We start from the raw sequence: 13,109 nt of genomic DNA on the forward strand, positions 1-13,109 counted from the left end.
CTTTCTCCCAATGAGCTTAAAATAGGATATATGGCTCTCTTCCTCACAGCAGCCCTTTGAACAAACTGAGAAACAGGCCTAAGATCAGCTAGTGAGTTTCATGATTAAGCGAGGATCAGATTCTCCCCAAGTCCAATACACTAATCACTATACAGTACCACACTGGTATGTTTAAACTGAGATTCTATGAAATGATGTGCCTTGGACTTTGTTTTTGTGGTTCTTTGGCAATCAGTGGAGATATATGTGATTTGATGGTAGCTGAGAGACAATTCCTATCAATAATACCAAATATCCATGAGGATATGTACTATATTTTGTGCCCTATTTGTGGAGGGAGAGGACGAATTTTCATGGTACAACCTATGAAAGTTCTGGGCCTCAAACCTTGTTCTTGTGTTACTTTGGCACTGTGAAACACCAGACACATGACAGAGCAGTCTCTGGTGATATATGTAATTTGATGGGAGTTGAGGGAGAGTTCCAATTGAAAATGCCAAATGTCCATGAGGATATGTGCTATAGATCCCTATTGTGTGCCATATTGGTTTGGGGAGGGAAACATACCATCTCTGATATGACGATGCTTTTACAAGGAACTTGCAATAATAATGGGTGTCCATAGATATCTCTGCCTCAAGAAAAACTATGATGTACACAGGTTTTTTATGGTTCATTCTGTAGCTAAGATCCTACATGGCCAAATGTAACTTAAAAGTTCTGCATGCTACAGAAGGCTGCTCTGGGCCACACAACAAACTCCAACTCCCAGAATTCCATAGCCTTGAGCCAGAGCAGTTAAAGCGGTGCCAAATCAGGTTATCTCTCCAGTGTGGATGCAACCCCTGATCTTCTTTTGTGTGTGATGCCACTAATCAGTTCAAAGAACGAAAGGTAAACTGTGATTAGGGACTGGTGAATGCCACAAACTCGTTCCTATGTGTTTTGCTCCTTCTTCACCCCCCTCATTTTCCTTCTTCCTCCCCCCCCCCGGATGTCACTATTCAGTCCAAAGTGGGAAAGGTAATCTATTTTTATTGGGGAGTGCCACAAACTCAATAGTTCATATATGTTTTTGTCCTTCTACACCCCCTCTTTTTACTTTCTCTCTCCCTCTCTGTGATGCCACTATTCAGTTGTGACTAGGGGTTGGAGAGTGCCACAAACTCAATACACATGTTCCTCCACATTTGCTGGGGTGAGGCGCACACGACCCCTGTGAATGTGGAAAACCTGCAAATAACAAAAGCACTATGTTTTTACCTGAGAGAACATCTCTCTAGAAATCTCTAGGTCCTCCAGGGCAATTCTGTGGTCAACATCTGCCAGGCATTCACCGTAGACTTGCGCTGGAGGAGCTACAAATGCCTAGTGGAGTGTTCTCTTTAGGGATCTCTAGGTCCTTCAGTGCGACTTTTGACCAGAGAGTTGCATTGGAGGACCTAGATATTCCTAGAGAGAACATATTAATAAAATCCGTGAATAATCAAATCTGCAAAAGTCAAAGCTGCCAATGTAGAGGGATAAGTGTAGTTCATATGTTATGTACTGTACAAGCAGAGTTTTCCGGTAAGCACCATGTGGCAATGTACAGATGCCACATGGCACTTATGTACCAATGGCGGCACCCATGTATACAGGGCACCACCATTATTATGCTGCCACCATGTAGGGTTGCAAGGCGTGCGGTCGCTGCCTTTGCACTTGGTGTAAGTTTTCTGTGGCCATCATGTTTGTTTCTTAATGTTCAACAATAGGCCTGCCTTTGCACTTTTGAGTAGTTGTTCCAAGTCTGTGATGTTTTCAGCCAGCAGAATGGTGTTGTCTGTGCATCTTAGATTGTTGTGCTGGGTCCACAAACTGAAATTGATCATCATGGCTTCCAGGGAGAAGCCAGGCTTGATCTGCTCCAGGGCCCATTGCTTTGTCCTTTTGGCTATCCATGGGATCCTCAGCCCTCCTCTTCTCCAGCCCCACATCTCCACTGAATGGCTTTTCTTCCTGTGAGCCAGGCCTCTAAAGCTCTTACATAACAGCAGGCTGAGGCAGGAAGAGGCAGCCCCCCTCTCCTTCGCCCTCCCCGGCAGCGGATGCCAAGCCTGCCTCCCTCTCCCCTCCTTCCCCAGCCTAGGCCTCTTTGCCTTCGCTTTCGAAAACAGCCTTCTGCTGCTGGAGCCATGTCAGACTCGGAGCCTCCCTGAGCCAGAGGAAGGCCCCGGGGGCTTGGATCCTGTCCTCCGGTGAGCAAGGCTGGCAATGCAGGGGAGCAGCCACCCAGCAAAGCCACTCCCAGGTAAGGCACAGGCAGGGCTGGGCAGGAACAGAGAGAAGGCAGGGTGCTATCCAGAAGTCAGAGCCAAAAAAGCCTTCCCTGGCTGGGGGCTCTCCTGGAAACAGAGGCTCCATCTGCACTGGAGACATAACCCTGTTTGGCACCACTTTAACTGTTTCTGGCTCAAGGCTATGGAATTTCCATAGCAAAGAGTGAGACAAAGAGTTAAAGCAGTGCCAAACCGGGTTATGTCTCCAGTGTGGATGCAGACAAAGAAAGGCTTGCTTCTGATGCACTTGAAAACTGACAGCTGTGTTATTAATAAAACTCACCAAACATTGATACTTTTATTGACCAACCAAACATGCACAACATACTTGTTACAAGCTTTCGAAGCTCCACCGGCTTCTTCCTCAGGCAAGATGTCACAAACTAAACAGGAGAAAAAAGATTTGGAGATGTTAGTAAAATGCCTGCATTGCCGGCAAAATTTACCCTCCCGATATCATTTTAACTAAGGACAGAAACAACAAAACGCAGGCATTTTACTAACATCTCCCAGTTTTTCCCCCTGTTTGGTTTGTGACACCTTACCTGAGGAAGAAGCCAGTGGAGCTTCTAAAGCTTGCAACAAGTATGTCGTGCATTTCGGTTGGTCAATAAAGATATCACTGTTTGGTGGATTTTTGTTTGAATTTTCTAAATGGCCAACACAGCTACCCCTGCATATTTTCTGTATTATTAGTGTTAGTGTTAGTATCTAGAGATACAGCTTCTCCTATACACAGGGGTTCAATTCTGAGGGGTGTGGGGCTAAGGAATGAAAAAAATGTGGACAATCAGACAACCTATTATTCAGTGTCAGCTACATGCACACCAATGCATCAGTGCCAACATGTGTACATTCTGCCATTGAATGATGTTCAACAACTGAATAATATTCCATGAAGGCAGTCTGCATATTGCCAGCCTTGAACAGAACAAAAATCCCAGAAAGCACATATTCACAGTGGAAGAGATAAAGGAAACGAAGTCCCATGTGCTGTTGATGGTCCACAAACTTTATTATCTTAAAAAGCTCAATGTGCTTGTACTTGTCAGGTGGGACAGAGAGCGAGAGAGGAGAGTGAAACCTGAGTCCCAGCATGCTCCTCTATATACAGTCACATTATACACACACACACGCACGCACACACATATATGAAAATGGATTCTTTGTACATCAGTTTGTCAAAATGTATCACAGTAATGGTAGCATTACAAAAGGAGTGCGAGGGGTGTGGTCTGCACCAGGTGACACCTTAAGAGGGGGTGACGCCACTGCTCAAACACCTAGCTTTCAGCAGAAATGGGCTGTGGCATTCATCTGCTCCCCTTTAAAATGCTTTAAGAGATGGTGGAAGTGGGGTGAAGCTCAGTGGGAGGTGAAAGGAGAGGCCCCATTTTTTAAAAAAAAATTCAAATTTAAAAAAATTGAATTTGTTTTAAAAATTAAACTTTTGAAAAAAATTAAAAATTTTATTATTTTAAAAAATTCTTTAAAAATATCACCTTTTAACCAGATCTTCAGCATATGTAAAGGCATTTAGATTGTGCATATGATATTGTAATTTGAAGGTATGATTTTAGTTTTGCTAGTTGTTTATGTCACAACTATTAACATTACATTCAGCAGTATATGGGAATTACAATTTACAACATTAGCGCAAAAAAGCATTACTAAGGATTCTGTATGGTGGGAAATGGAAGGAGGTCAATGGGGGGGGGGTGACACCATGAGTTACCACATCAGATGACACCAGCCCTAGTGACGCCACTGCAATAGCTGCCAGTCATGAAAGTATTCTAGTATTCTCAAGTATACGCTGTAGCTGAGTTCATGCTTCACCAAGACAACAAAATTAAAAGGAAATAAAAGAAGGACAAAGTGAAAAGAGGGAAATCTAGATTTATTCTAAGCTACCATCAAAGTAAAAAGTTAGGCCATTGTTAAAAAAACCCCAAGACATAGTTCATATAAGTAACATACTCTCAGCCTCAGGGGAAAGTAATGGCAAACCTCCTCAGAAGGGTCGCCATAAGTTGGAAACAGCTTGAATGTACACAACAAGAACATAGTTCATATAAGGGGGAATACTAGGCTCCAGATCCTAGTAGGATTCTGTTACACCATGGAAACCCACTGGGTGACCTTGGGCAAGTCATGCCATGACTAAGAGGGAGCAATGGCAAACCTCTGAACAAATCTTGCTAAGAAAACCCAAGAAGAGGGTGTCCAAGGCACATAACAACAACAGAGGTTTCCCTTCGCACTTTGCGCCTCTGTTCATTGGCATACTGATAGAAGATGACTCTGCTATTAGATGTTATTTTTACTCAATAATTTTACAATGGATTAGATTTTTCAGTGCTGAGTTTTTCACAGTGAGACTGCACTGCAACTTGCTTTGTCTGAATCCCATTTGTAGTGGAGTTGTAAGCATGTTTATTTAAAACTAAGGTTCCCTTTTTTTCATGTGATTTCCTCCCTTGAAAATTTGCATTTGATTGCATTCTGAGAGAAGTGTTTTTCTGTGTGCATATAGTAAAAATAAATGAAAACTGTTCTGACTTGGACCATTGTAGAGGACAGAGATAGTTTTTTTGCCACTTATCTTTTAATTGGTAGGAAGACCCCATGTAGGTACAGCATCAAGGGTACATACCCTTGATGCTCCAGTTATGACTTGCTATGTGTCTGTCTGTGTTTGGTATGTAGGCATTAGTTGTATGTTTGGCCCATTTTGAAAGTGTTTGCAAATGCTTTAAACTAGAATAAAAGGTTAGGCTTTTATGGGGCTCTTCAGAATGGCGCTTTTGGCCGGCCTGGGGATGGAGACAGGGTGTCGTATCCAGATGACACATGCCCTGACTCTGCCCCCAGGGCACCATGATGTCATGCGCCATGCCACACGGCACACGCCATCATGGTGCTGAAGTGGATAGCTTAAAATTGAAATTTTTACTATGCTCAAGAGTAGAGAATTATAGTACTGAAATGTATTGAGGGCAAGGGTTGTGGACATAAGGTCGGGTCAAATCCTTTGCTCTGGAATGCAACAACCCTGAAATGGTTCCTGCTTCCAGTTGCTAATCCAAATAAAGGAAGTACTGCAGAGACAGTTTGGAGACAATAAAAGAAAACATATAGATAATAGTTTGATTGCTGGATACCCACTAGGGATAGAAAAATGCATGTTAGACATATGTTTGAGCATCCAGTGAATGTAAAGGGGGTGTATACGTTTAATTTATATGTAACCAATGAATGTAATTTGTAGTTTTCTTTGTTCAAAGTACTATAAAAGATTGGTTCACTTTGGGATCTGGGCTCCAGAAATTGGATGCTTTTTCCTCTGGAGACGCTGCAGCAAAAATAAACTATGGTTTGGTACATACTGCCCAAAAAGGGATTGTCCGGTGCCTGTTTTTCCTCCGTAGGGAAGCCACAGCCACTAAACCACTCGGCTTCCCTGCGAAGGAAAAAGAAGCCACAAAAAGTGGGTTCTTTTTACAAGTGCGCCACTTGCGCACTGTGGCGCACTGGTTATGCAAGTGCTGTGCGGTGCTTGCGTAACAATTGCGACACCCATGTATATAGGGTGCCACCATAGTGATGCCCTCGTCACATGATAGGGTTGAGGGGCATGTGGTGTCATGCCCAGCCTGGAAGATGGCTTGGAGGACTCAGAGGATGAGCTAGAGCCTCTGGGATCTGAACCTATAATGGAGGAGCCAGAGCCCCAGGGGCTTGAACCTGTAATGGAGGAGCCAGAGGCTGGCCCTAGTTCTGCTGGAGCAGAGTCTATGGCCCCTCCAGAGGTTCAGCAGTCAAGTTTGCCTGGTGCCGAGGCTGTGGACATGGAGGAGGATCTGGGCAGTGTGCCTACCTTCAATGAGCGTCGAGCAGAAAGAGAGGGCCTTCGAAGATCTCGGAGGCTTTATCAGAAGCGTCTTCGTAATCAGGCACAGCTGAAGGCCAGCTCCTTGCCTTCTTAAGCACCTGGAGCATGTGTGGTTCTTTGCCAGTGGATATCTGACTCTTTTAGGGGAAAGACTCTGTCTCTGGCTCCTTGGCTTCTTGTCTTGAATACCCGGAAACCTTGACCTTGGACTGCTTCATCGACCTGCCTATCTGTTACCCTGAACCTCGGACCGTCTGACAATTCTCTTGGTAATCCCTTTTGGTAAAGCTACTGCAACTCTCTAGGACTGTGTAGTTTACACTGACTTTGCTGTGCTGGGAGGGGGTTGTTTGTTTGAGAACTAGCTGCCTTATCAGCCCTTTGGCTGCTTTCCCGGACATGTGGGTGCTCTGCCCCAAGGCAACCCTAGCACGTGATGAGGGCATCACAACGGGCCTGTCTGTACCAGCCCTATGTTTCCTTTCCAAGCAAGCTCCTGGCTCTCCCTAATGGTTTTAAATTAAATTAAATCTGCACCAGCACTCCTCCAGCACTGTGTCCATACGATGCAGTGCCGAAGGAGTGCTGTTTAGCTGCACCGTCCGTCACAGCTATGGCATCCTTTCCAGGGTACAAAAAGGAGCTGCTTTTTGCAACTCCTTTTTGTGTCCTGGAAAGGCCAGATTGGGGTCGTGGCGTGCTAGGAAAGCCAGGGCAGTGGAGTAGCCATTTGGGGCATGCTTGCTTCTCCCCTCCTCCTTCCTCTCTCACCTTACTGCATGCCACCCAGTCAGACCCAGAAAGGGCTGCTGGGCGGTGGCAGCATCAGCATCCTACCCACTCCATGCTCCTCTTCTGTTGCCTCACTTGGCTGCTCCCCCATTGCCCAGGGGGTGGCCAGACAACCAGGCAAGTGAGGCAGTAAGAGGGGATGCAAGTGTTGTGTGCTGCCCCTCCTACTCTGCTGCCTTGGCTTCCTCCTCTTGCAAAGAGCCAGGGCAGCAGAAAAGAAGGGGTGGGTGCCCGACAGCACCAGCATGCACAGGCACACACCACAGTGAGAGGAGGACTGAACCAGGGGTCACGTCTCCTCTGAGGTGTCACCTGTTGCAGTCTGCATCCTTGCACTCCTGTAATGATGCCACTGCATCATTTGAAGTTTAACTGGCTTCTTCATCAGGGAAAGATGTTAAAAATCATACAGAAGAAAGGAAAAAATGATGATGCTAGTGTTACATGCCTAAATTTTTGCTGTTCTCAGTTAAGATGGTATGAGCTTTGTTCACCCATTACTTTTTAGTTCTATTTCAAGCTGAGAAAAATCTGATTCAGTACAGCTAATTGAACATTGTAAGTACAACAGCCCTGGATAAATGCAGATAGATAGGTGAATAAGTAGGTAGATAGGTATCTGGTATGGAAGATTTTCCACAGAAGAATATAGCTCCAGAAAATTTTTTACCCAACACCTTTACTCTATGCTCAAGAAGGAAATGGACTAGACAGCTAAATGCTGATGCCTTTGATCAAGATGCTGTAGTACATAATAACTCTTCAAGCCTGATGGTTACAATGGGTTGTATCCAGCTATGTCCTTCCACTGATGGACTGGGACGGACGGGGACACATACACACACACTGTAGACAATTTGGTGTCTGATGTTTTGGGGGGATGAGGAGATGATTTCTACAAATTCTCCTTTTCTCACTTGCTATCTCCCACACCACACAGTTCCAGAAGGTACTCAAACTATCTGGAGTAGGACTGAAAAGAACATAGGGGACTCTTCTATTTATTGGATCAGGCAGCCTAGGGCCAGATTGGGAGATTCTTGGAGATGTATTTTAAAAGAATTAACTTTTCCAAACTCTGGAAGTTAGATACATCGCTCAATATTTCCTTAGAAGCCATGCCACTGAAGTTACATTTTGCCTTAATGTTAACCAGTCAGGAGGATAATGAAGATGAAGAAGATGATTGTGATATGAAAACAAGGTGTTATTGTTTTTAGTTTCAGATGGAGAAGTAACATTAACATGTGACCACCAGTAGGATGTGATTTTAAACTATGATGGCACTTTTCATGAGACTACAGAATTTCTACAAACTTGGTGAGTAAATTGAGACAGAATGTAACGTTTAGGGGCCTCATCCTATAATACTTTATGTTCTCAGTTTCTGGTTCAGACCTTTACCATATAGTTTTGGCACTTAGTTTCTGCCTTCTTTCTAAGAATAAATTGCTCACTTGAAGCAGAGTATTATTAAACAAAAAGAGAGTCAAGTGGGGAACATTTATTTAAACACTCGCAATTCTGCCCTGTCCATATTTCCTTACGGATGCCTCAGGATGTATTTAATCTTGTTTTTAAAAGAAACACAGGATTGCAACATTTCCTGTTCCCAGTCAGAAACCTGATCTGTGGTTTTCGACTTGTATAGAGATTTGGCTGTTACTTGTGCTAGAGATGTGGGAAGGAGAGATGACAGAATGGCTGAGATGGTACTTCAGAAGGTAGCTCTGCTCTACCCATGTTATTCTATATCCTTCCCCCTCCCCAGGAACTAAAAAGCCCCAGAAGGCTGCTGCTGTTGGCTACTAGTGGGAAGAGGAGAGGCAGACACAATTCAGCCATGAACTCAGCTATGGTGGGCTGAGCAGGCACTCCTGGATCAAATGTACTCTCCTTTTGTTTCACCTGGGAATCTAAACCAGTTGGATCTTCATGGTCTGAGTTGCCTCTCACTGCTTCCCACCAGTAAGAAGCACCAGCATCATCTGCCTTGTGGTGGTGGAGAGTTTTGGAACAGAGTGCAAGGGCAAGAAAATTTGACATTTGTTGTATTCCTTCAAGTAATTTCCGACTTATGGCTACCCTAAAGCGATGCTGTCATGGGATTCTCTTGGTGAGAATTGTTCAGATGAGGTTTATCATTGCTTTCCCCTGAGGCTGAGAGCACATAACTTGCCCAAGGCCACCCAGTGGGTTTCATGGCTAAGTTGGGAATCGAGCCCTGGTCTCCATAGTCCTATTCCAGTTCTCAAACCACAGCCCTGTCCAAAAAGAGGCACAGACATATATAAACTGCATATCACTAGCAGGATGTACACAAAAAGATCTAGTAGCACCCTTGATACTAAGTGAAGGAAAGAAGCTGGTAGCATGACCTTTCATAAACTTGAGCTTACTTCCTCAGAAGCCCTATGCATTTGAGGAAATAGGCTCAAGTCTATAAACGCTCATGCTACCAGCTTCTTTCTTTCAGTTAGTTTCAAGTGTACTACTAGATCCCTTTGCATACTGATTTTCCAGACTACCCCCACTGTCTTTTAATCCTTCTAGCAGGATTTGATCATTAATTTCATCTGATTAATATTAACCATAAGAACAAAAGTATGTTTGAGAGCTTGACAGATTTAGCCCACTCAGCTTCAGAGCAACCCAGTTACCTTGGCATGAATTTAAAAGGAAAAAATGTATCAATTAGACTCGTAGCTCAACATGTGGTCATTTATGTCATGCATTTCTTCTGTTCAGTTTTCATATTCACCTTGAGGAATTTATACTTATGATTTACTAACAGATTAAATCAGAAGCAAGAGATAATGGATCCCTTAGAAAAGGGTTGGACTGCAATTTCCACAGTTCCTTACTATTGGCAATGCTGGTAGGTGAAGATGGATATTATAGGCCCACATATCTAGACGGACAAAAGTTCTTCCTTCTCACTTTAGAATACTATTAAAATTCATTAATCATCTGTTATTTGCCATTGTAAGGATACTCATATGTCAAAGTTCTGTGCACAGAGCAAAAGCTTTTGGTGATTTGTTTTTTAGCCTTTGAAGGCCTGTTTTTCATTTGTCTATCTTTTTGCCTCATAAGCTTTACATCTGTCCCTCTTTGATCTTAACTGTTTTGGCTACTTGTTTGTTCAGTTATTCCTTCCTGAGCAACTTTGTTAAGAAGAAAGCTTTTATAAATAAATAAACTTATAATAGAATCATCTGAATGTCTTGACATAAAGGAAGTAGCCCCCTGCTAAGCATGGAGTCAGAGCTAAGCACTTTTAAATCCCACTGATTTCAGTGAGATTCTTTCTGATGTAATGTTTACCAGAAAGCAACCCTTAAATAATAAGTTCAGCAGTTCTTATTGCCTGGTTAAATGTGCTGAAGACCATGGTCTTAAGATGGTTCTTAGCATTAATGATCCCATTATGAAGGTGGAAAAGAAAAGGGGGATTTCACCCATCTGAAAATTTGAATTTATTCTGTGAGGAAGATGGGAAGCTACCTTTTTAAAAAGCTTCCAAAATTCCTATTTTGCGACTCCAGTACCCAAAACCTCCCAGCCAGAATGGCCTGTAGTTCAAAAAAGTAACTTTTCCAAGCTCTGCTTAAACTGAATCACCTAGGCCTTCTGCAATATATCACTGAATTGCAGTCCTTCCATTATAGTATTCATAATCCAGTGAGAAAACTCTTCAACCATCTAGAACACTTTGCCACTGACCACAGTACATCACAGAAACATCATAGGGAAATACAGTAAGAGAGGTTACTGAATGATAATATATTAGAATAAAGTTTCACTTCTTATAACTACATCTTCCAGAATTGCCCCATATTGGCTGGGGGGATTCTGGGAGTTCAAATTTAAAAAAACACAAAAATCCATTCTTGCAAACTCTGGGAAGTTCCACTCTTTAATCACAGGTTAGAGTCAGGATAACATTTTATGTGCTGGTTGACTCACCTAGTGACAGAGTGATTTTCTCTTTCTCTTTCCCTTTGTGTGGTGTGCAGTGTTGCCAACAAGCCTCGAAGATATTCCCCGTAATGTTTTACCAAAATCCAAACTCCCCAGAATTCCCCAATATTTACCGGAATATTCTGTCAAAATCCCTGGAAAGAAATTAATTAAATTCCCCAGATTCTAGGGATTTCCCCAGAAATTGGCAATGCTGCTGGTGTGTGTGTGTGTGTGTGTGTGTGTGTGGGTGTGTGTGTATGAAATCCTAGTTAAGAGTGATGAAGTGAGCTATACTCTACAAAAATTCATGTTATAATAAAGGTGCTAGCCATTAAGATGCCACAGAAGTCTGGATTGGTTTTGCTGCAGCAGAGTACAGTTACGAGTTTGGAAACTGATACCAATACTCATCTTGGGGAGTAAATAGCACCACTGTGTCTGTCTGTCATGCTGCCAGTATTTCATGACTTGTCACAGATTCCTCAACTCTATAGCTAGCTATAGGATCTCAAGTATAAGATTGTATTCTTAAAGTGAAGTTGTTTTTTTTTTAATAATATGTTGTTAGCTGCATCCAGTCCCATTATTGGGAGAAAGTCAGAATATAAATGAATAAATGAAGTGAATAAAGAATAATAATGAAATATGAACTGCATAAAAACTGTCTTAAAAGCTGTACAAAACTGATATCTGTAATCCTTATTTTTAAAAGGCTTTTTCTTTGTTCTTTGCTTGGTTTTGGACTTGTTCCTGTCACTTGGTAGAATCCAGACTTAGTAGGCTTGAAAGAGTCTGAAATCATGAATTAGTCAGGATTAACTGAAGTCCCAATTATTTTTCTATAAGTTTCCTCTAAGCATGAATTCAGCTAATTATCTTGTACTGTACTCTGAAAAAACTTCCAGCAACATCTTTCCCTGAATGAGGATGACGAGAATTGTAGACCATTACATTTGGCAAATATTGGACTTGAGAAAGCTGATACAGTCTAGTAGGGCTGATGCTACTGGTAAGCATTAGGCTGCTTGTTTCAGGCAGAATAATAGTGAATAGTGCCAATAAATGACAGTACTATGAGACTATTGCAAATATGTCATATCTACAGTTACACTTTACAAAAGACACATGAATTTCAATATGGCTGCAATCCAGCTTTCAGTTCACAATTATGTAATTCTATTAGCAAAACCTACTTACCACAATTTTGTGATAGTCTTTTTATTTTAACAAAAGAATGAGGAAAAAGAAGAACGTTGTGGTCAAATCAGAACGACATGTACAGCACCAATGTTTTGTGATCATTCCTATTCCAAAAGGAATGCTGAAACAATCAATCTGTGCTTTACAAAAAAATATTTAGTTATGGGGAACTGGTAGGAAAATGCTGTATTAAACTCATGCTCTCCATGGTTTGATACAGACAATAGGCAAGCAACCTTGTTTAACTATGAAGACAGTGTCCCAAAAAACAAAAGGTTGAATATAATATAAAGAAAAATACATTTATACTTTGTCAGACCAAAAGTGTTGAGTTCCGAAAGCATGGATTTTGTTTGTTTGTTTTCTGGTTTCCTCTTTCATAAGCCTTTCCAAACTTCAGAAGGTTACTTTTGGGACTACAATTCCTAAAATCCCCTAGCCAACTTATTTCATGCTAGTTGGGGGAATCTGGGAGTTGTCATCTGAAAAGTAACTTTCCCAAGCTTAATCATCTTTCAGCGACTGATGAGAGATGGTTCTTCAAAGGCAGGAGCTGTAGTTCCATCAGCTAAAACAGGAAACAGCAAAATGGAGAAGACTAAGCAGCTTTTGGGGAAGGGTTTATGCAACCATCTGGCAGCTGGGTTGTGGATCTCTTGTTCTCTTCTGTAGCATATGCTTCAGTTTACAGAAGAGGAGACTTTTGTGAAGGACAGCTTCACCGTACACTACCAGAACATATTTTTGTTGCATTTTTTTGGTGTGTGTGAGGGTGGAGCGCAGAAAGTGTCTCCCTTCCAGGAAGGTTAATGACTCCAGTGATTTAGTCAAGATTTGGAATCTAAGTGCTCACACTTTTCTTTGGAATATGAGAGAAGCAGCACTAAGAGGGTACTTTAACCAAGGACCACTGGATATCAGAAAGCAGAAAATAA

At 42.3% G+C, this 13,109-nt stretch overlaps 1 protein-coding gene across 6 annotated transcripts in view; it reads left to right on the forward strand.

The window, feature by feature from the left end:
- Positions 1 to 2,099: 2,099 nt before the first annotated feature.
- Positions 2,100 to 13,109, forward strand: part of IFNAR2 (interferon alpha and beta receptor subunit 2) — a 34,211-nt gene continuing 23,201 nt past the window's right edge. For 2 of the 6 annotated variants that reach the window (XM_042457753.1, XM_042457750.1), the window contains exons 1-2: positions 2,100 to 2,293; positions 8,229 to 8,328. Coding sequence is in view for 5 of the 6 variants with exons in the window: in XM_042457750.1 (XP_042313684.1) it covers positions 8,286 to 8,328 (43 nt within the window). In the remaining variant the exon portion in view is untranslated. Of the gene's footprint in view, positions 2,294 to 8,228; positions 8,329 to 9,802; positions 9,887 to 11,879; positions 11,984 to 13,109 lie in introns of those variants that run through there. The other 4 variants (XM_042457749.1, XM_042457751.1, XM_042457747.1 and 1 more) reach the window with 4 other exon arrangements.

The sequence above is a fragment of the Sceloporus undulatus genome, chromosome 3 (assembly GCF_019175285.1).
Source record: "Sceloporus undulatus isolate JIND9_A2432 ecotype Alabama chromosome 3, SceUnd_v1.1, whole genome shotgun sequence".
NCBI lineage: Eukaryota > Metazoa > Chordata > Lepidosauria > Squamata > Phrynosomatidae > Sceloporus > Sceloporus undulatus.